A 24,341-nucleotide genomic window follows, 5' to 3' on the forward strand; every position below is an offset into this window, starting at 1 on the left:
AATTCCATGCATTTTAACAAAAGTACACTCTACAAGAAAATACTTTAACAGGAAATGAGTTAGTAACTGTGCCACAGCAGCTCAAGCAGCCTTACTAACACATCACACATTCCACGGGCGTCTACTCAAGTTGCGTAAAAGTTTAGTGAAAAAGAACGCAGGAAACAAACTTATAACAGCGTAGAGTAGCCACCCAATCAGCGTAATTAAGGAAGAAAAATACAGCCAATCAAAAGCCGAGCGGAAGCACTTTCGTCCAATCTAAGATGACGAGTTAGTGAATAGAACCAATCTGTGAGGAAGAATCTGTATTCGGAGCCAATCTTTGCTTTGCGTGGGCGGGTTTAAGTGGGGTGGTGCCCGAGGTTGGTTGTGTGATAGTAGTTCCCGGTGTCAGAAGCGGAGATTCCCCGGGGACAGGTGAGGAGATTCTTACGCCAGTAGAATGTATAGGAGGAGCATTGTGAAGTTTTCTTGTATACATATTGTGCTATGTGTTGTGACTGTAACTGCTGCTTGAAATGATTGCTATTTGTGAGTGGTATTTAGTTACCGACGCTGGAAGGTTACACGGCAAGTATATCGCTGTACTAAAGGTAAAGGTAAATAGGAGTAAGCAGTCCTCTGTCTGTAGCATTGTATGCGTGGCATTTGTACTCCTATGTGTTTTACAGTTTTTGTAAGTAATGGGAAGTACCTAAACCGCTTTAGAAGTAGTGGCCTACATGGAAGTGTAGAGTACAGCCGCTGCCTAATTTCTGTGTGACTGTTGCTGCTCCTAGACGTTATGAGGCCCCCACAATCTTCATTTTTAAGGTCATTTAGTTTACATTTCGAAGCTGGCCGCGAAAAAAAAAAATATTTTATCCCCCACCCCAATATGATATTTTTACTAAACATATCTGGAAACTGCTTATAAGTCAGTGTCCCTCCCTGCCTCCCATTCTTCCTTGGCAGAAATAAGCCAACTTGCCCATATGCTGTATAATAAACATTCATGAAACAATTTCAGTTGAATATAAATTGTTTGTCAATGTAAGTGCTATTAAAAGATACAGTTTCCTGTCTGGCTGTTTGCATTCTCTACTCTTCTGATTCTGAATCCTGAAACAATGTAGCAGAGCTGGTTAACAGAGCTGAAGGAGAAATGACTTCTGCTACATTGTTTCAAGAGTCAGAACTCTGGAACTGTAAATGGAATATATTTAATGTATAGTGAATATACATTAATTACCCATACATGCACATGCCTAAATGAAATAAGCAATTCAAATCTTGCTCATGATCATCAGTGTGCTCCTTCCAGATCTAGACTGTCTTTGCATATAGTAAAATGTTCCTAGAATGAATATTTCCTTTATTTTGTAAAAAAATAACCTGGCTATAGGGTGATCAGAATTTGTATGATCCTACAAATCTTGCGCTGTTGTGTGCAGTTGCATTGTCAAGATCAAAATCTCCCATGTGGTTTAGCCCTTAAGGCACAGAATTTCATAGATTTAGAATCAATTGGATATATTTTGTAATATGCATGTTAAGGTAAGTGTGATGTTTAGGTCAGTAAATACCAGATTACTTCTGTTTAGTACACAGGTTGATGGACTTTTTAAGTTTTGAATGTACAACCTTTGATCAGGGTCCCTTATGTATCGCATATAGAAAAATATACCATATTAAATATTAGGGATGCACTGAATCCAAACCGCCTAATCCTTCAGGAAAGATTCAGCCGAGTACCGAACCGAATCCAAATTTGCATATGGGAAGGGTAAAACTATTTTTACTTATTTGTTTTGTGACAAAAAGTCACAAATTAGCAAATTAGGATTCAGTTTGGCCGGGCAGAATGTTTCAGCCGAATCCTGCTGAAAAAGGCAGAATCCCGAACTGAATCCCTATTAAATATTCGTCATAGTTGCAAGACTATCTAGGTCTAGGATATCAAATACGTTTTTAGCCCCAAACCTTCACCCTAATTGACTTTCAAAATGGGTTTTCCGGTGTACCTAGGAAAGCAAATAATCTGTCCAGCTCTTATCCAAAGTGACCTATTGTCCCCCTGCATTGCTCCAGGTCTCCTAGTGGGGACAGCCCTATAGTTCAGGAACCACTTCTCTAGTGTATTATAATGTACACCACCAGTCATTGCTAACTTTCTCATGCAAATTGTGAGCATTTCTGGGGAAGTACTAAGTGCAGATATCCGCATTGAGTTTTACTGGTTTGGCAATAAATTCCAAATTGTAGTTAGAGGAATGACAGATAAGTGGTGGTGTAACTTGTCTCTGCAGGACCCACTGACTTTTGGTGCCAGGAAGTCAGACATGAAAGAGTAAGTGTGGTCAGCAGGCCCCTCTGTTTCTCAGCCAGCCCTCTATGTTAAATTGCTGGAGACAAAATGTCCAAAATTCTGTCATTTTCCCGCAATGTAAATTGCTGGTAAATTACTGTTATGCAATTTTGTTTGACTAGAGGATTTACCTGCCACAATTTACTTTATGGGTAATGACGAGACATTTATGACTTTTTGTCATCTGCAATTTAATGCAGGCAGCAAAGCATCGTTGTTCATATTGAATGCTTACCATTCCCTCAAAAATTCCTGTAGAATTACTACAGGCAAAAGACTGCTTTTGTGGTTTTATGGCATCTCTCTCAACAGCCAATGAGAAAGCTATGCCTGTTATGGAAATTGTAATTTACAGCCTTGTTTAATTATCCATGCTCCAGTAGTATCATTCTGCACCTCTAGGCTGCTAGGTCACTCCTCCTTTCTGAATGTTTGCGGAATGGCATTATAACATGGTAGGAAAAGGAAACTTGTGGCCATCCAGGCATAGAGCCAGTGTTGGCTTGAGCAAGTCTAAGGCCAGGTGCACATAGTGAATTTTCTCTTTTTCTGGTGTTGATTATACACCAGGGGAAATGCGATACACTGCCTTCAGCCTGTTTGAAACCACCCTCTGAGCCCCTGGACTAAATTCATTATTCCACCTTATAGACGTTAGGTGGAAGAAACAAAAGGAAAATAATTATACATTCTGCCCTAAATATATTCATTACGAGTAAAAATGCAACTCGAAGGTGTAGTGATTATGAAAGATGCCACTGCAAAAACTAAACAAGGGCTTCTGAATAACTATACCGAACTAGCTATTTATATCCAGCAAATGTAAACAGGTTTATTTGAAGATGAATCATTTTCATTCCCCTCATAAACAGTCCTGTAAAATGAGTTGTCACACTTAGTCATGCATTGTGCTGCTGTTGTTTTATTCAGCTTGATCGGCTAATATTTTGTGAATGAATACAACTAGATTTTATGAATAAATTCTGCTAAAAGTATTTTACAATCAGTCACTGGCTAAATTTAATGCAGCCTATGAGCCTAGGGATGAAAATCTTCATAACATATTTTATGGTAGGTCAACATAGCTACAATCCAAGGGGGACATGTTAGGGCAACCCCCAAGTATTGTAATGATTTACCTCTTTCCCGGGCCGGTACTCTTGTTAGCAGAAAATGGTGGACAGGGCTGGTCTGCAACTCTTGTGAAACTGTGAATATACACAGTACAGTATTTTCTGAAACCTCGGAATAGAAGTCAATTAATTAGCATTGCCTCAAGCAACTTTATTTTTGTGATTTAATAAAACATTTGAGCTTTTCAGCCTAATTGAAAGTGAATGGAACAATGTGATTATCGCTTGTGTGCAAGTTTTAGTTCTGTGAATAGTCACACTGTTTCTTACACCAGTGCTTAAGGGGTAAAGTTCTTCATTTTGTCACATTGTTCTTTCTTTCCTGCGATCAAATGGTTTTTTGTCTGTCAAATTTAGTAAGTTGGCCTCTCCAAGTCTTATAATAAACGGAGCTCAAGCTCTTCTCTACACAGTTTTTCCTTACAGGCTGCAGACTTGTGCTTTCTGTGATGTCATAGCATCTATTCCAAAGTTACAGTGTGGCTGGACATATACTTGAATTGCAACCATTCTGAAAGAAATTATGCTTGCTTGGGAAATTCCCAGAAAATAAATTATTCTGTTATTGTGTCTTTGGGCAGACTAGCTCATGCTGCTGAGTGAAAGGCTGATTACTTTTGGCACCCAAGGCAATACCACTGGGGCCAGAGCCCTAACTGCCTGTCCTTCCATCCTCCCTGCTCGGTGCCACCCCAGCTGCTCAGTCTGCACACTATCATTCCCATATACCTCCTGCTCCCTACCCCTAGCCGCTAGATTGCACGTCTCTGCTGCCTACTATTAGTTCTGGTCCTGTCTGAAGACCAACACACATAGTTAAAGGGACTCTGTCATGATTTTTATGGTGTCGTTTTTATTTCTAAATTACACTATTTACACTAAGGATGCTCCAAATCCAGGATTGGGTTGGGGATTCGGTCTTTTTCAGCAGGATTTGGATTCGGCCAAATCCTTCTGCCTGGCGAATCCAAATTCTAATTTGCATATGCAAATTAGGGGTGGGAAGGGAAAGTGCGAGACTTTTTGTCACAAAACAAGGAAGTAAAAAATGTTTTTCCCTTCCAATCCCTAATTTGCATATTCAAAATAGTGGATTTGGTTCATCCCTAATTTACACTGCACATAATTCACTCTACCATATAAAATTTCATTCCTGAACCAATAAGTATATTTTTTTTTAGTTGTAATATTGGTGTGTAGGCAGCCATCTCGGTTTGTTTTGCCTGGTTATGTGCTTTCAGAAAGAGCCAGTGCTGCACTATGGAACTGCTTTCTGGCAGGCTGTTGTTACTCCTACTCAATGTAACTGAAGGTGTTGCAGTGGGACCTGGATTTTACTATTGAGTGCTGTTCTTAGATCTACCAGGTAGCTGTTATCTTGTGTTAGGGAGCTGCTATCTGGGGTTGGGGGGGGGGGTTTGAAGGGAGTGATATTACTCAAATTCGCAGTACAGCAGTAAAGAATGACTAAAGTTTATGAGAGCATGACTGGTGGCTCCTGGGAAACTGACAATATGTCTAGCCCATCCGTCAACCACCGATACCGTATCACCCTCGTTTCCGCCCAGAAGGGCCCGCGCCCTACAGGAAAATACTGCTAATGAGGCGCCATGGTCCCTAGGTACCTGTGAGGAGCGCTTACATAGTGCTGACAGAAGCACCGAGTGGCAGGGGAGCTGTGTATCTGTGTTTGACGGGGGTGAGTGTTATTATATCACCGGTGTATAGTTGTTCAAGTACTGGGTATTATCTGCACTTTTGTGCATCTTCCCGAGGATCCTGCTCCTGTGTAAGACTAGACAGGTCCCTGGTGCGCAGCACATGAAAGCTACACTGCAGAAAGAGGCATATCCACGCTGAAGCTGTGGTGCTGGTGCGGGTGGTGAGACTCTGCAATCTCCAGACTGACGGACCTGTTGGACGGGATGTTGGGATACTGTGGGGGCTGCCGCTCGACATGCTGCTGCTGTCCGAACTCTATGTTGACCATGAGGGCTGAGTGCAGGAGACATGGACTAGGGAGAAGAAGAGGTGCCATTCTGGGTCTTTATATCTGTGCTCTAGACATATCAGGAAAACTTGGCCCACGAACCCCACTACAAACCCTGCTCTGCCAGCCAACACTCCTACAGCTTCAGCCTCCTTCACACGCTGTCACTACAATAGCCAGGGAGGAGAAATCGAGCATCGCAGTATAGATGGTCCCCATTTCGCCTTTTCTGTAGGGGACAGGAAGTGGAGTTTCAATGAGTTATTTCTTAATAAAGGATTTGCAATTTAAAAGTTTAATTTCTCCTCGTGTTTTTTTTTCCGTTGTATTCTAACGAATTTTTAAAAACATTTTTTTGATGTTACTGGTCCTTTAACAATGTGCATCAACATGTAATCTCTAGGTAAATGGAACACAACAGATGTACTTGGGTGTGAGGGTTGCACAGTACACTGTGCATGCTTCAGTGATTTCTCAGCCTGAGGCCAAACAGATATGCAGAAGCATGCAGAATTACCCAGGGCTGCAGTGGTGATCAATATTGTGTGTCTGTTCTTTTCATAGAAAGGGCATGTTCATCTTTAAAATTTAGTTTTACTTTGATGTAGTCAGTGCTGGTGTAAGAGATTTAGATTTTGTTTTAGTTTGTAAACCACTGTGTGCTCTGGCATTTAAAGTGCACCAAGGCGCAGTTTAAACTTGTACTATCTCAAGGTCTAGTAACCCATAGCAACCGATAAGATGTTTATTTTCAAAAAGGTGGCCTGCTGATTGGTTGCTATGGGCTACTTAGACCAGGAGGCATACTGTTTATTTCAGTCCTGTTAGGTTTAGTCCACACAAGCAGATTTCGGGGAGATTTAGTCACCTGGCGACTAGTCGCCTCTTCTTCTGGGCGACAATCTCCCCGGACTGCTTTCGAGTGTCTTCCCGTCCGATATAATGAACAGTCGCCTGCGCTAAAGCACACGCGGCGCTTCGTTGCCCGAAGTTTCCGGCTTAATCTCCCTGAATCTGCTCGTGTGGACAAACCCTAAATGCAAGTTCCTGTGATAACTTGCCACATTTTGCGTAATGTAAGCTCTGGTAAGTTCAAGTATCAGTGCTTTTTGGTCAGAAAACACTCGGCGCATTTTTAGGTCAAAAATCACTCCTGTTTGTGGTGCCACTGGTGACTTTTAGATAATTCTGTGTAGGGATATTTTTAGCTTTGTGTATTGCAGACAGCTAGACTGTACAAAGGATTGCCTCTCCTGGTTCCCATTCACTTTATATGAATCAATCCAGTTATAAGCTCTTGCCTACACATAGGCAAGGTGTGTGCAGTGCCCATCTAAAGATTTTTTGTTACATTAACCATCCTTCGCGGAATATCCAGTGCATTCAATTTATGTGGCACAAACAGAAACATTAGTGTGGACTTAACACCCTGTTACTTTATATACACTTTCCATAGACCATACTGTTTCATGTGCTTACACTTTAAATTCTTAGTGTGGGATGGAGAGCATGGATCTCTCTCTGCTCACACATTAGAGGCTAAATGTCAGTATATTATGGTAACACAACACATGTAACACGTTCTATGTGCGAGTGATGGGGGTGTCCATTAATATTAAAACTAGATGGTTAGCTTGATTTGGGGCATTTTAAATACAATATATGTAAATGTGCATTAAATAAACCCAATTGGATTGTTTGTTTTGCCACCAATATGGATTCAGGCAGCTTAGTTAACATCAAGTACAAGACACTGTTTTATTACTATGGAGAAAAAGGACATCATATTTTAATGGAAGATGGTGGTCCTATAATTAATCGATTTCTGGATAAGGAATCTCATATCTGTATTTTGATGAACCCTGCTGTGGTAGCAAGGGTTTCTTTTATTACCTCTAGCTGAGGTATTTGAACCCAATAGTGGGCTGTTGTTGTGGGTGACTGATATTAATAAAGCAATATTTTCTCCAAACATAGGCAATAGGAACTTAAATTAGCTACTTCATTTATCCCACAGCTTGTCTGATTGGCCTTTGGGCCAAACAAGCATTTGACCCTTGGGCACAGCAAGAATGGTTTGTTAGAGATTATACTGACAGTTGGGGTTGCAGCCTGGGGCACAGTGCTTTTGGCAAGCCTACAATGAGAAGTTTCCTTAGTAATAATTGGGGCCTCTACAGTGAGCTGCAACATCTCCAGAATGTTTTACTATTAACATTAAGTGACCTGAGGCAAACTGTCAGAATTAATTGCTTGTTTAGTTTAGCACTACTTCTTTAAGCAGACTGAGCAGGTGGGATTGGGCCCATAGACCCATAAGCCTCCTGAGGCCACCATAATTGTCACGCAGAAATGTGCACTTGGCCACCTTAGTGATGGCTAGATATGAGTAACACAGTGGTTTACACCTTAGTGTCTCCCTTTTGTTGAGATTATTGGCCTAGGAGCCAAACAGTGAAATTTGTCGGATGGAGAAAATAGGCAAAAATCTGCTGTTTTGGTAAACTTTTCGTCTAAAGTCACACAGGGCTGACATTCTGCCAACTGAAAACCACAGGCGGAGAATCATCCCCTATGCAGCAATTAAACCCTTACCTTGCCTGCCCCCAGAACCATTGTGGCACTTCGGGTGCAGTCACACATGGCATATTTTGGTACCGAAATGTGTGAGTCTGTATTTCAATGCATGTCATCAAGGTGTGGTATGATAAGGCTGTTAGGTTCCTAATATGGTTTCCAGCCTTCAGTACTTGTTTGCTTTGGTTAAAATAGTTATTTAAAGAGATTCTGTCATGATTTTTATGGTGTTGTTTTTATTTCTTAATTACACTGTTTACACTGCCAATAATTCACTCTACCATATAAAATTGAATTCCTGAACCAATAAATATGTATTTTTTTTTTTTTTTAGTTTTAATATTGGTGTGTAGGCAGCAATCTCAGGTCATTTTGCCTGGTTATGTGCTTTCAGAAAGAGCCAGTGCTGCACTATGCTTTCTTGTAGGCGATTGTTTCTCAATGTAGCTGAAGGAGATGCAGTGGGACATGGATTTTTAATATTGAGTGGTTTTCTTATATCTACCAGGTAGCTGTTTATCTAGTTATCTTCCCATTGTTCTCCTGGGGGGGAGGGTGATATCACTCCAACTTGCGGTGCAGCAGTAAAGAGTGACTAATGTTTATCGGAGCACAAGTCACATGCCTAGGGGCACCTGAGAATATGACAGTATGCCTAGCGTCATGTCAGATTTCACATTTAAATATGAAAAAAATAGTTTGCTCTTTGGCATAAAGGGATTTCAGTGCCGAATTCTGCTAGAGCAGCTCTATTAACTGATAAAAAAACGTTTTCCCATGACAGCATCCCTTTCTTTATTTATCGGGTACTTGTTTCTCCTACAACATGTGTATTTATTTCTTTATTATTCTCTAAAGTATAGTCTGCTTTATATCAGTCTACCTGTTGCTACAGTCTCCACAATGCCATAAACACCCACTGAAGTTGACTGCTCAGTGTTAAATCATCCTTCGCATCCAGTTCCTTTGTGTGTATAGTAACATGTTGTAACTAAATGTATGATACACAAAGACATTGTAGATTATAGATGGGGAAATCCTGCCCTACACATTCTGGTTAGTGTTCCGTACAGATGTCCTAAGATGAAGGGCTCATTGTTTGGTATCATGTGATACATACAGCTTGGTGTGGAGTTAAAGGAAGAAGTGGAAGCTGTGATTTGGCAGCACTGAGGAGGGCCTGCCTTTTTTGGTTTGTTTTTGAAGGGGGGGGCATGTAATGTTTTCCTCATGAGCCTTTGGTGCCTTTCAGCTGGGTAGGCAGGAATCAAGGTGTGTTCACTTATTGAATCCCCTGTGTGTGTTACTCTCTGTTCTCTCCTTTAGGCTTTCATGGAATTCTAGCTGTTGACCTTCCCTCTGGAGATATCAGCCTTTTCATTTCATTTATTGATACCAATATGTGAAGGTTATTAACATACAAATAGTCCTAATTATAGAGACAGGAATAGTGTCAGTTGATGTGTTGAAGGGGTTACAGCTGCAGTGTCTTGCTCCAGGCTGTAACCAATGAGGTGGGGAGGAGGGGTGTGCCAGCCTCTCACACCTGGCTCTCTTGGCAGTTGTCTGTCCCTAATCCCTTCAGGGCCTGGAGCCTCCTGCCTGCGTGATCAGGCCAGTGCTAGCCTCTGAAGTGGGAGGACACAAATCCCTGCACACTGAGTCATCCCTGTGACAGTAGCTAGTAGCCGTGACTTGATCTGTATTTGTGTGTTTGAATCTGTGTAAGTCTGTGTGTGTCTGCTACACACACTAACACATAAAAAGTATAAAATGTGTGTGTGCAATTCATAGCCTGTTATCTCCCGTGGCTCTAAGTGCATGCTGGGAATTGCTAATTAAGGATGTCCGGCAGATATCTCTCTCTCTCTCTCTCTCTCTCTCTCTCTCTCTCTCTCTCTCTCTCTCTCTCTCTCTCTCTCTCCCCCCCCCTCCTGACTATCCGCATAGCTATCCAGAACATTCTGCCTCCCTGCAACACCCCCATCCTTCTCTACCTGTGACTTGTACAAGGATTCACAACATGCTCATTATCAGTTTATACAGACTTGGCATCACTATACAGAGCAGTGCGCGTGCGTTATCATTGGCTTTGTGCACTGTCATTCTACAGATCAACTACAAGTCTAATATATCTATATGAACCATGTTCTTTTGATTAGCAGCATGTTTGTACTAAATACATTTGCTTTAGACTAGATGCTGTGTGTTTAATAGCAGAGCACTACTTCCCATCACAGAGGAAGCTGACTATTGCCAATATAAGCAGCTTATTGTAAGGTAGGGGTATGTGAATGTGCATATTTTTTTATTATCTGTGTACCATTGCTAGTCTCTGTTAATAAAGACCATGCTACTCTTATCAATATCTGAAGGTTCCAAGCTTCTATCTCATCTAAATATCGAATGTATCTAACATGTTTCATTGCTTTGTAATCCCTTGTCACTACCCCTCTCCTTTTTGCTTTCTGGGCTTTTGATTCTTCTTGACCCCTTCTAAGCTCCAAACTTTTTTTTTTTTTCATTTATGTTTGTACTGTCCCAAAACCTGTTTGTATCAGTGCTTTAGTTGCCTTTTGCCCTTATTTCATTTCCTTGACTTCTCTCTGTGTTCCCATAGGATGCCTCTGGTCGCTCGATGTATTGAGCCGCGCTTCCTGTGCCGGCAGAAGCTTCCTCCTGTCCGCAGTGAACTGGAATGTATGACAAACCTGACTCTGTCCAATGTCATCCGCCAGCTTGGAAGCCTAAGTGAGTGGCACTGGGGAAAGAGAAGGGGGTGAGAGATTGAGGACTTTGTGCAGGAGGGAGTAAGAAGGTTATAGAGCTTGGGTAAGCGCATTCTATAGTAAAGAGATGGCAGAAATTACACCTGTTTAAAACGAAGAAAATCATAAGAGATAATGACAAAACCAGTTATAAAAAAAAATAGTGGGGAAATGAAATAGGAAAACAGAATAGTAAACGTATATCTATATCAATATTAACCTAAATATTACTATATGCCAGTTAGTCTATTTCCTTTTCTTCCTTTTCATAAAACTCCTTTTTGTTTTCTGGATTATTTAATCCTTTCTATATCTGTATTTTTAAATGTTCTCTTTCTTTCTTCCACACCATAATCTCATCTGTTCTCCAATGCATTTGCTCTCCCTTTGCCCTTGTGTCTCTCCACCTACATTATAGTCGCCCCCTCCCTTTCAGGTCACTATGCAGAAGATATATTTGGAGAGCTTTTTAGCGAGGCTAGTATGTTTGCAGACCGCGTGGGGTCTCTCGGGGAAAGGGTGGAGAAACTTCAGGTGAAGGTGACTCAACTGGATCCCAAAGAGGAAGAGGGTAAGGAAAAATTTAGAACTACCTCCTGGTGAAGAAATCGGCAGCAGAAAAGTGTATTTTATGCACAGACTTCTTGCAAGTAATTTCCTGCATGTCTCCAGTCTCTCTTCAGGGCATAAACACCCGAAAGGCATTCCGAAGTAACACCTCACAGGACCAGCAACTGTTTATACGTGACTCTCTGTCCCTCCCAGTGCGTGAAACATATTCTACATGTGACATGCCACCCCCACTTAACATCCTGTCACCATATAGGTATGGATGAGGAGGGAAATATGCTAGTAAAAATAAGTTCACAAGCAGCATATGTTGGCATTGTTAGATAGTAGCATTCGGTATGGGGCAATTTGGGATTTTGACACAGACCATATCTGTTGGGGGGGGGGGGTGGTGTGGTCATATGTTTTGACTTTTATGTATCCACTAAGTAATTTTAGCAGGACAGTTGCTGATAATGACTAGCAAGTTTTACTGTGAAGTTACAGAACTATATGGTTTGTCTAGAGTAGACTCCTTTTCTGCAAGCTTTTAGTGTTGAAAACAGAGACTTGCAAGGTAATCTTAGAACATTGACTTATGGTTTGATAGACAATGAGACTGATAAGGTTGCCTTATGCATATAATTCTATCCAGTTATGGATCTCATTCTATCCAGTATGATGTCATGTAGTGGGTAAATACAGTGTTTGTTTTTAAGGGATCTGGTTTGCCCCTTTTCTCTTTCATTCTCCCCTTTGGTTTTAAACTTCCCTCTTCCGCTACATTTTCATCAAATTATACCACACTTCAGCTAAATCTTACATTATTTCTATCCTGCAGAGATGATGAAAGGGAGGCCCTTAAATTTTATACAGACCCTTCATATTTCTTTGACTTGTGGAAAGAAAAAATGCTTCAGGACACCAAAGACATCATAAAAGAGAAGCGGAAACATAGGGTGAGAGTTGAAGTCCAGCTGAAGTGAATATCTTTGTGACTATTTTGTTTTGGCTATTTAAGTTAAATGGAATGTGCATAGTGATGTCAATGCCTTAAAGGGGTAGTTTACATTTAAGTGGAATTTTAGTATGTTACACAATGTCCTATTCTTGGCAACTTTTAGGATGTTCTTAATTTTTTATGTTTATAAATTAGTAGCTTTCTTTTTTTTTTTTGCCCCCTTTCTGTTCTCAAATGGGGATCACTGACCTTGGCAGCCCAAAAGATATTGTTCAGCAAAGCTACAATTACAAGTACATTTTATTACTTACCCTTCTATTTTCTCATATTTATCTTACAGTCTCCGTTGCCCAGTTGCTAGGGTAAATCAAAATTTTTTGAGGTTGAAAGAAGCATTGTATATATCAGGTTGATATATTGTCTGAAAATGAAATCCTTGGTTTAAATAGAAATGAGGAAAAAACAATGTTGGCGTGCACACCCTTTCAGTCCATAAAGTTCACAATTCTCTAGGCTTTCTTAACCATTTTCATTGATTGGGTTAGTGCTTAGCCATTTAAAAAAAAAATGCCATGCCTGCCTTTTACAAGTATTTTGTCAGAATTCTGCATTATAGGGTCTATGGCAGCCTGAAAATGTAATCCTCTGTCGCAATGCCTAAAGAGCTCTGACTATAGCACCAACTATACATTACTACAAAAGACCGTTCTATACCAATGATATCAGGCCCTGCTGATGGTGATGCTGCACTGGTTAAAGTGAATAAAATGTGTGTTATTGATCCTCTATTAGTCTCATGACATAACTATATTAAACCCCCCCCCTCCGTTTGTAAAGGCGCAACTGCTTTGTTTTTGTATAAGAGACAGTCACTGCCCCATGCAAATATAAAAGGGAACTTCCAAAGCTGCATTACTTCACACAACATTGACATTTTTTAAATCATTTTATATTACTGCATTCCTGTGATAACAACCCCAATAAAAATATTTCATACATCTGGATTCTCTGCTCCAGCAAAATTATATTGATATAATAAAATGTACTTTTTTTTTTTTTATGTTTTGTTTTTTTTAATTTCACCTTGACAAGCTGTTCTGCATTCATACTGCCTTGTATTCTGTTAACGTAACAAAATGTTAACCGTGTAGCTAGTTGATGAAATAATTACAGTCCTCTTTGGCAGTGAATAGATTGAAACCATGAACCAATAACTTGCTCTTTACAGAGAGAGAAGAAAGATAACCCCAACCGTGGGAATGTGAATCCGCGCAAGATCCGCACAAGGAAAGAAGAATGGGAGAAAATGAAGATGGGACTGGAGTTTGTCGAGGCCAAGGATAAGATGCAGAATTCAGGGTACTGTTCATCCCCTTAACAGAGCGTTTTATGAATTCTCTTTCATCATAAACAGTCATTACAGTCTTACTTAATGAAAGCATATTTTGCATGTGGGGTGTTGCAATTCTCTTGGTTAAAAGGAAGTTTAAAGTTCTAAGCACCTGTTCAGTTGGTCTTGTTTTTTATAAAATAGGATTTATACTTTATTAGCCTTCCTGTTTTACTTCTTCCAACCTGCAACTGAGAATGTTGTTGATGGTCATGGGCCCTAGTGGCCAAAGAAAGACTATGAGATGTCAGGTTTTTTTTTTTTTATTGTTCTATTTATAATTTTCTGTGTAGGTAGTCTACTATTTACTGATTTATACACAGCATTCTCTTTGGTAGGATAGTGAATTACATTCCAGACACACCTGAACTGTGAACTTAACTTTGTGAACTGTTAATTTATTTACACAATTCTAAAGGTTTACACATGTATATATCCAATTTCTGCCAATATATTGCACATTTCAAATGTTTACATATTTATTGTGTATAAGTGCATTTTTGTGATATGCACTAGCTGGAGCCACGTTGTCTCGTCTCACTGTGTATTCGTATACTGCTGTGATGACTAAATTTACTTTGACTTTGAATGCTGGAGAAACAGCAGTCTAAATTTCATCTGGTGCAAAAAAATTGTAATTAAAAAAAAAAATTGTAATTAAAAAAAAAACGTATTTTAATTTGTCCACCCCCTTTAAAGATATTTGTGTTTATGTAAGTAACAGTGCACTCTTCTAAGGTTATTAGAAGTCACCCAGCAGTTCTGTTACTATATAAAGGTATGCATCCGCATGCTGAGTGTTTTATATAAGCCATGGAACTCCAAGGTGACTTTTATAATGCTTATTTTTTAAAAAAAAACATATTTTATAATACATTAGTGTTTCTCTGTAGAGAACTGCGTTGGGTATGAAGAACTAGAAAACTAGAATAAGGGGACCTAGAGACCTGCCTGTGGTACATACACAACTGTAATGCAGTTACCCAATGAGGTCTTTGACTGTATAAAGTCTCTCCTCCTTTTTTTTTTTTTTTTTTTTTTAGATTAAAATTCTGTTGTACATGTGGAATCCTCTGTATTTAGCCATTAACAATATATTGCCTTTCTTAAAATCCATGTAGCATTATTACAAGCGTACACATTTACCATTAATATTTTGCTATGTTGTCTAGGCCTCAACTATATCAAAATGGATCTGTAAGTACTATAGAGAGTCTGGATATGAATCAATACCCACCTCCTCCTCTTTTTGAAGAACCTTCATCTATTTCCCAACCATTTATTGATGACTCTCTGCCTCCACCACCTGCTGATGTTGGGTAAGATGGGCTGCTTACTCAAGTTTATAGTGTTGTCAAGTGACCTATACTTTAAGGCTCTGTTTACCTAGCCCAGTAGGTCCCATTTAGAATTTCTATGATTGCACTGACAGCTGAGTTTGTATTTACTCCACTACTCCAACTATGTATGTCTAAACGTTGATTTGTAAAGAAGCATTATTTTAATTGTTTTTTGACTATCTTTTCAGTGCTCAACCTTCATCACATCGTTCCAGCGTGGTTAGCCCTGCCTATCCTCCTCCAGCCCCACCTATTGGTTCTCCAATAGGAAGTCGACCCAGTTTTTCACCTCCACCAGCACCTCCCCCTCCTCCACCTGATGGATCAATTCCCGATGCCCCATACCTTCCTCCACCTTCTCCTCCACCAGTATTCCCTTCATTACCAGGCTTTCCTGCCCCTCCACCTCCACCTTCAGCACCAACTCATCTTGATTATCCACCAGCCTCACCTCATTCTCCCGCACCAGCCCCTATTGCAGGCCCCCCACCACCACCTCCACCACCACCACCACCACCTCCTGGCCCTCCTCCTCCTGGACCTCCTCCACCCCCTTCCTTCTCTCATTCTGAAGGTGAATCTCCAGCACAAAGTTTAAAACCGAAGACTACCCTGCCTCCTGTAAGCGATCCTCGAAGTGACTTGCTGTCTGCAATCCGTGAAGGTAATTTTATCTTCTCTCTGATTCCTAAATTATTAGAGTCTGCTCTCTATGCCATAATGCTTGCAATGGTTTTACACCAGTGTAGTGATCCCTTACTGTTCCTCAAAATTGGTTAGCAGCCCACCAAATTTATATGGTGTGCGTACCATGAAAGCCATTTTATGTCGGTTCCAAAACAGAAATTTAGTTGTACATCAGAAGCTTGAAAAAAGGCTCATGGCAGCTTAAAATATTCCAAAATTCAGTGCTTTGTTTCCAAGGCACTTTAAAGGACCAGTAAAGTCAAAAGCCTCCTGCGTAAAAACTAAACCCATCGTTTTCTATACAGCTCATCTGTTACCTTCTATATAAATGTGAATTTTGCCCTATTTAACTTGAATGGCTACCCCCATGGCTACACAGCAGTTTATTTTTATAAACATTGTAATATTTCTAAAGCAAAAGTGCAAGGTAACTGCATATTATAATTAAATATCCTCTTCTGTGGGTGACTTATCTCCTCCAAATGCTTTGGAGCAATAATGTTATTCGCTGGTGGCAAAACATACGCATTCCTTCAGCTTTCTGAAGCAGCCCAAAGTTTCCTCCCCATTAAGATTTGTTATATTAAAGAGATACTGACACCAGAAATTAAACCCTTTTTACATCATGGTATTGTCTTTTCATGCTATCTATAATTTTGCCATAAAGGTATTTAAAGATGATTTTACATTACCCATCTAATCCCCCATGTTCCTCTATGAGGGGGCTGCCATATTTGAGCTTCAGCAGTCTGTTAGCATTAGAAACACTGACATGTTGAGAAGGGACACGCAGGTTGGCAAAACTGTCAGGTTTAGGATCTTCGATTAACAATTACTTACAAAAGCAGCCCTATGAGTGAAAAACGATCAACATGAGCTATATGTAACTTTTGATGTACATTAATATTTTTTTAGTGTCCGTATCAATTAAATATTAATTTTGTATCACCTATTCTCTCTTTTCCCAGCATTAACATTTTATCAGCCCTAATAAGTTACTGATTATCCTTCTGTTTTGTAGTCTCTATTTTCCTGTTATCTAAAATGTACAATTGTAAATTTTCTTTAGGGTTCCAGCTACGAAAGGTAGAAGAAAAAATGGAGCACGAGAAGCGCGATGTTGGTGGGAATGATGTGGCCACCATTTTATCTCGTAGAATTGCAGTGGAATATAGTGACTCTGAGGATGATTCTTCCGAATTTGATGAAGATGATTGGTCTGATTGAGCCAATAATGAAAGAACCAAGGGAATGTGATTATGCAGTTAAGAGAAGAATCATCTGTAGATATTACTTTTGTTTAAGGATTACATAGAAAGCTATGAAGTGTAGGGCAATGGTCAAAAAAAAAATAAAATGGAAAAATTTTATTCCTAGGGAGAAAGTGTGATATGTTTAGTTTTGGGGCAAGCAACAATATGATTTTCTATTTCACCAATTTCTCCCTGATGGGTATGACAAAATGCCCCACTTATAGAGTGCCAACATTTCAATAGAGTGATATATTACACAGCAGAATAGATAAACGTCTATTGCACACATTCCTGTAGGTTTTTCGTTGGTGCTGCTTTAAAATAATAACAGGTAGACTTTTGCTGAGAGATCAATTACCCTGCAGGTATCCCTATTGATGACACACCCAGCATGCAGCTAGAGGAGTTCAGTGGCATATTGTACCTTTCTTTTCCAGATAAAGGAATTGTGATCTGCATGTGGGTAATAGATTATCCCTGGCCTGAAATGTTTGCATAGATTGTTTTCTAAATCAAAAGTAATTTTTTTGCAAACTATACTTAATAACGATGGCTTCCATTTTAACCCTTTTGTTGCTGCCCGCCATAGAACCTGCAACATCATCATAAAAGTTCCATAGTGCTGCAGTTCTGGTTTAATCTGTGCTGTTCTGCATGTTTACTGGTAACGTAGCACAGAAAGATCAAAGTGAAGCAAGAATGAGAAAATGAAATCACTGTTTGAAATATATTTGTTACAAAACTGTGCAATAAACAAAGGATGGGGGAGGTCCCAGAATCCTGTGCATATGTACAGCAAACAATCTATTCTAAATATTATTCTGTCTGTAGTGGTTGTGCCAATAAAACTACATTTGGGAGAAGTGTTAAGTGAAACTAATATTGGATTACTATATTAGTTTCACTTTAAAGTGACTTAATGGTGGCATAATGTAATCTTTAATACTAGCCTATGCAACAATCCTCTATTTAACAATTCTTGCTAAGTGTGTGTTTATGCAGGTATTTTTCTACACACACACATATCTATAAGTAGCTTTAACTAAGTATGATTTTATTATTAGACACGATTATGATATTGAGATAAGTGCCTTAATAGAGCAGATGTTTGGAACAAGTGCTGTATGGCACAGCTCTACTCTGCCTGCTTTGTATAAGTTTTGTTAATGATTTTTACCTGGAAATCTGTTATTTTGAATCTGCCTTATGTTTAAATATAGCATCATATAAAATGTTCAATTGCATACATTCTGTATTGGTGTCATTAATCTCTCTCTCTCTCTCTCTCTCTTTGAACAAAAATAATTGGTGATCTGTTGCTATTGGTAACTACTTTGGTGCAGTTTAGCACCTTTGCTGTGTTATCCTGTGCATTTGAAGGGCATGCCATATAAATCACAAATGCATGCTATATGTATGTGTTATTATTTAGATGTGTGTATGTATGATTTTTATGTGCCTTCAAAGAACTAACATTTTTGAACACTAAAAATGTACATACATATGCATGATTTGCTTAAAAAGCAACATTTTTTCCCATTGGCACCAGGGGGCAACAGTTGCACAGCTATCAGAAAATGATGGCAACATAAGCCACTTAATAATCATTATGCAGTCTCTTGTATGATTCTGATATTTTGAGAAAAGTGAATATTTCCAATTAAAGTGCATTTAATTAGATATATTCTTGATGGCTCATTTGCAAAGTGCGAAATATTGGTGCCGTTAGCAATGTTTTTACCCACAGCTACTGAAGGCGCAAACATTTGCACCAGTTAGTAAATTGTGCACAGCCAAGACATGGGTGGGTATTTACACATTAAGTAGTGGTGTACATTCATCTGGCCCAACACACAAATGGAGCCATGTACTTACAGCTTGGCAATGCAGTTATGTGCAGAGCTATTTTGCACAAAGTGTAAAGTTTTTCTTCACATAGACCCAATAAGGTGCAAATGGCAAAGTGCTACGTGGTGCTAGTATAAATGAGTGCAAGTAGGTAAAATTGCTTTGAATATGGCATTTAATGACTGCAATTCTACATCTTGGCACAGTGCCTGGTGGATATAAATGAGTGGAATTAAGTTTTTCCCCTTTTTACCTAAAGTAAGAAATTCAGCTGAAGTTTTATTATGCAGTTTTTTTGGAGTAGTTTTGCCTGTGTTTAACCACTTACCATTGTAAAATGTAAATTGTATGGCATCATCTCTCTGTGACTTGGCTGCTGATGCCATAGAATATACTGTTTTATTTATGCATTATCCATGCATTTACTGGCAGCAAGATCAAAGAGACTTGGCAGCAAAAGGGTTAACCATTGTTTCCGTAAATTAAAAATGTTTTGGAAATTAGGCTAACTTGTATGATGACATTCGATATCATGCAGAGTTCCTTGCTTAATCTGAAAAATAGCATAAAATATTACTATGTTTAAAAGGAATATGACCCCAACATTTTACATAATGAAAGAAAATACAAATTATGCAACCTTACCATATTCAGTCATTTAGAGTAGTATTTATGTACGCGGGTTCTGTCTCAACAACATAGAAGAGCAGCTTCTGCTCCACCAAACTACTAGGGCAGAGTTTAGAAAGCGATAAAGACTGCTTTTGACTGCTAACAAGAGGTCCTCTGCACTCAACCCATTACCAATATATTAAGGACATTGAGACATTTTGTGCCTTAAGATACTAAAAATGCCTCACCCTTTAAACAAAACAAGGATTGTTTGTCCATATATTGCAATATATTTAAACTGGCCTACTACATCAGTCATCCCCGGTATGGCCACTCTTACACTTTCATCTGATTCATTAAGAATTCTTATGCTTCATTATGCATTTTATAAAGGGACTACGTTTTACCTGCAACTTACTTGCTGCTTTCAAGGTTAAAACTCCCAAACATGGTTACCCTTTTATTGGCCACCGCTGTGATCACCTGACTATAGCTGGAAAGGGTGGGAGCTATAACATGGAGCTGGCCACTGCTGGGCCGAACATTCGAATTAACCCAATATAGCCCTGCCATTGGTGGGCATATCGATGTCGCCAAACGAACAGATCTTATAGTGTATGGCCAGCTTAATAGAAGAGGTCCTCTGATGTAGTTGGTCAGCTTAAATTTATTGCAATATATGGACAAACAATCCCTGTTTTGTTTAAACGGTAAGACATTTTTTACTAGTTAAGGCACAAAATGTCTCACTAGCTGAAATATATTGATAATGAGTTCAATACAGAGGACCTCTTGTATTTGTCTATATGAATTTTGTGGTCAAAGCCTCATTGCACCCCGATTAATGGTTTGAAAATTAGTGGTGAGCACAACTTTCCCTTGTCACTGGGGTGACAAATGTTTGGCATCCCCCAGTAATTATAATCACTTACCTGATACCCCAGGTTGGCACTGCACTGACATGGGGTACTTATGAGCAAGCAACCACACCTTGCTTTTCTTCCTTCTTCAGGAGACAATGCACAGTACCATGAAAAGCAAAAAGCCATAATTTTCACTATACAGTGCATGCTTCCCAGGGCCATTGAAGGATGCAGAAGAAGACCATTGCTCAGTGGTGCTCGTTCAGAAGTACCCTGGCCATTGCAGTTTTCTCCTAGCAAGAGCACCTCTTGGGGTATCAAATAAGTGATTATAATCAGTCATTTTCAATAGTCATAACGGAGAATCATAGGTGAAATCACTGGGGAATGCCAAATGTTAGGTTTTACTGATAGGGCACCGTTCATTAATTTGGATCTCCACACTTTAAGCCTACTAAAACTATTTAAACATTAATTAAATCCAATATGATTGGTTTGCCTCCAATAAGGATTGAATATATCTTAGCTGGGATCACCTACAAGGTACAGGTATATTATTTTAAAGTAAAAAAAGAAATGCTTTTTAAAAATGTGAATTATTTGGTTACAATTGAGTCTATACTAGATGGTCTTCCTGTCATTTGGAACTTTCTGGATAATGGGTTTTTGGATAAAAGATCCCATACCTGTACGGAATTGGTTGCACCATCCCAGAATCACTATTAACTGTAATGATTAAGTTTTACAACGTTGTGCACAGGACCTCATTAGCTCATTAATTATGTTAGGAGGGTCAGTGACACACAAATGCTTAGTGCACTCTGGGCTATGGCCACAAAACCAAGCTTTAAGTGATACTGTCATGGGAAAACATGTTCTTTTCAAAACGAATCAGTTAATAGTGCTGCTCCAGCAGAATTCTGCACTGAAATAAATTTCTCAAAAGAGCAAACAGATTTGACATGGGGCTAGACATTTTGTCAATTTCCCAGCTGCCCCAAGTCATGCGACTTGTGCTCTGATAAACTTCAATCACTCTTTACTGCTGTACTGCAAGTTGGAGTGATATCACCCCCTCCCTCCCCCCCCCAGCAGCCAAACAAAAGAACAATGGGAAGGTAACTAGTTGGAACACTCAATAGTAAAAAACCCATGTCCCACTGAGACACATTCAGTTACATTGAGAAGGAAAAACAGCAGCCTGCCAGAAAGCATTTCTCTCTTAAAGTGCAGGCACAAGTCACATGACCAGGGGCAGCTGGGAAATTGACAAAATGTCTAGCCCCATGTCAGATTTCATAATTGAATATAAAACAATCTGTTTGCTCTTTTGAGAAATGGATTTCAGTGCAGAATTCTGCTGGAGTAGCACTATTAACTGATGCGTTTTGAAAAGAACATGTTTTCCGATGACAGGATCCCTTTAAGGGATGTTGCAAATCATCAAGCAGAACGAGGGGTGCATGCCTGAAGCTGATGCTATAGGGCTGATTACTAAATTCTGATGCAAATTGCATTGGTTTTTTAGGAGCCATGTAATGGAAATCTGAACTAATTACTAATCAGCCTTGTACTGTCATATTTATATTCTATATATACAGTATATTGTGAGTTGGTCCCTAATCTCAAATAAATCACAGTGGCACAGAGCATGTGCAGTGAATCAGCAGAAGAGACAATGGGGAGCTACTGGGGACATCTTTATGTCCACGTATGATCTCTGTGCAGCATTTATACCCTACTTGTTTGTACAGACAAATACAAGAGTTCCTATGTACTCATCCCATTATCAATATATTAAAGGAAAACTTTACCCCCAAAATTAATATTTAAGCATTTGTAACAGGAAGAAGTGTTGAAGCAAAAGACAGAACTCTGTGTTAATTGTCTCATGTGACCTAACAAGTATAGTTTGTTTGGTTTGTTTGTGTGTACAGTGAATCCTACGATCCCAGGGGACTGCCCTTATTTTTTAAAATGGCAATTTTCTATTTAGGATTACCCAATGGCACATACTACTAAAAAAAGTATATTATTATGAAAATGGTTTTACATGGGAGCTGTTTTATGCAATATCTCTTTATAGAGACCTACATTGTTCAGGGGGTATAGTTTTCCTCTAAGGACATTCTTAGACATGCATGTACAGTATATTAGCCATTAAGTTTCATCTGGGTCCCTTGTGGTCAATTGTGACATGAGAGGACATCAGAATGTTCTTATCACATGCTTGCCCAAGATAGTTTGCTTGGTTTCACTGGGTGGCTGCAGGTCCATGAACACTAAAGCTGGCCATAGACGCAAAGACCGGTCGTTCGAATCCTCGAACGATCGGACTTCCCCATCTCCCGACCTGCCACTAACATTCAGTTTAAATAAAGTAGTAAAACAACAGATCAGCCGATGTTCTGCCCCTAACAGCAATCGAACAAAAGTTTATGTCCGACAAAACTGGTGACAGTCTCCCACTGAAAATCATCAGATCGGCAATACATCTCCATGGGACGAAAAATGACGGGACTCTCCACACACAGTCGAAAATCATACGAAACGAGGATTTGTATGATCGGATCTTTGCGTCTATGGCCAGCTTTAGGAATCACCCACATTTTTAACCTGTTGTTTAGTGAATATGTGGTGCTCTGCAAAGACTTTAGAAGTAGTAGGGCCTAACATTTTACTAGGTTAATTTTCCTTACTGTTTTAGAGTGAATTCTGTATGTGTGACAAAAGTTAGCCTATTCATCTCTTTATTCCTGTCATTTGTTTTACTAGTATCTCACAAGGTATTATATCCACCTCCCTCTTTGCCTCCTGCAACAACCTTGTGGGATACCCTTTCTTTTTGAACATCCCCAGGACCTTCACTTTAAATGCTATATATGGTCATGAATTTAAGATGGCGCACACCTAGATCTATAACCCTTAGGAGCAAATCCAGTAGAGACTGCCAATTGAAGCCTCCTAGGAGAATCAAGAAAATAACAAAAGGGCATTACACCCTCAAATAAAAATGAAGATTTATTATACAAAATAGAAAAATAGAATATAATACAAAAAGTCCCACTAGTTTTTGTTTTGTTTTGTTTATTGTATTTTGCCCCTAATGAAGACCACTTAGTGGTCGAAACACATAGGGACTTTTTGTATTATGTTCTGTTCTGTATACTAAATCTTTCTCCTTTCTAGTATAGTTAGTTAGCCAAAACCATCATCTATAAAGGCTGGAGTAGCCAGAACCCAACTTCCTGCTTTGCAGCTCTCTAATGTTAGACTAGTGGTCCCCAACCACTGGCTCGTGAGCAACATGTTGTTCACAAACCCCTTGGATGTTGCTCACAGTGGCCTTAGAGCAGGTGCTTATTTTTGAAATCTGGCTTGGAGGAAATTTTGGTTGCTTGAAAACCAGGTTTATGGTCAAAAAGAGCCTCCTGTAGGCTTCCAATCCACAAAGGGGCTACCAAATAGCCAAACATATCCTTTATTTGGCATCCCCATGAACTTTTTGCATGCTTGTGTTGCTCCCCAAGTCTTTTTACATTTGAATGTGGCTCACTCCAGCCTTTACAGATTACATTTTTGGCTAACTAAATATATTGAATGTTTTTTTTTATTTTGCACAGCCTATCTTTTTACCCAGTTTTTATTTTTTACACTGAACAATTCCTTTAACAGTTTCCATACTTCCAGGCTTCCAAAGAACTAATTAATGAGGTCCACATGTATTACTTCTAGTGGGTCTGATTATATAGCATGTACATATAAAAACATTTTTTTAATTTGCACAGCCTTTATTCAGTTTTTATTTTTCACTGAACTGTTCCTTTAAAAATGTTGTTATTTTTGTCCATTACACTGCAAACAAAGCTGTAGTTATTTCTCTTCATTAGGACATCCAAAATTTTGCTCTGTATCATTGTGTAACACACAATTAATAGTCATACGGATATGTATTCACAAATTGTAAGTGTATTTTTTCTGGACCTCTCTAGTTGAAAAAAAATATAATTCACAAAGTAA

General features: G+C 39.2%; 1 protein-coding gene across 3 annotated transcripts; it reads left to right on the forward strand.

Annotated features, from left to right (window-relative positions):
• Nucleotides 1-263: 263 nt before the first annotated feature.
• On the forward strand, nucleotides 264-18,242 carry wasf2.L (WAS protein family member 2 L homeolog). Of its 3 annotated transcripts, none has more exons than XM_018246428.2 (9): nucleotides 264-420; nucleotides 10,671-10,801; nucleotides 11,255-11,389; nucleotides 11,491-11,644; nucleotides 12,209-12,326; nucleotides 13,557-13,687; nucleotides 14,891-15,037; nucleotides 15,247-15,722; nucleotides 16,815-18,242. In XM_018246428.2, exons 2-9 carry the CDS (start codon nucleotides 10,672-10,674, stop codon nucleotides 16,970-16,972), a joined length of 1,449 nt encoding a protein of 482 aa, XP_018101917.1. In that variant the 5' UTR covers nucleotides 264-420; nucleotide 10,671; the 3' UTR covers nucleotides 16,973-18,242. The 3 variants fall into 3 exon arrangements, with proteins under 3 accessions (XP_018101917.1, XP_018101918.1, XP_018101919.1); XM_018246429.2 differs by lacking the exon at nucleotides 264-420 and adding an exon at nucleotides 463-596; XM_018246430.2 differs by lacking the exon at nucleotides 264-420 and adding an exon at nucleotides 10,308-10,330.
• Nucleotides 18,243-24,341: the final 6,099 nt, after the last annotated feature.

Source organism: Xenopus laevis, chromosome 2L (assembly GCF_017654675.1).
Source record: "Xenopus laevis strain J_2021 chromosome 2L, Xenopus_laevis_v10.1, whole genome shotgun sequence".
Lineage (NCBI taxonomy): Eukaryota > Metazoa > Chordata > Amphibia > Anura > Pipidae > Xenopus > Xenopus laevis.

Coding starts and splice junctions, on each gene's coding strand:
- wasf2.L (XM_018246428.2), top strand. CDS start 10,672: ATGCCTCTGGTCGCTCGATGTATTGAGCCGCGCTTCCTGTGCCGGCAG. Junction 10,802..11,254: donor CCGCCAGCTTGGAAGCCTAA/GTGAGTGGCACT, acceptor CCTCCCTTTCAG/GTCACTATGCAGAAGATATA. Junction 11,390..11,490: donor GGATCCCAAAGAGGAAGAGG/GTAAGGAAAAAT, acceptor GCATGTCTCCAG/TCTCTCTTCAGGGCATAAAC.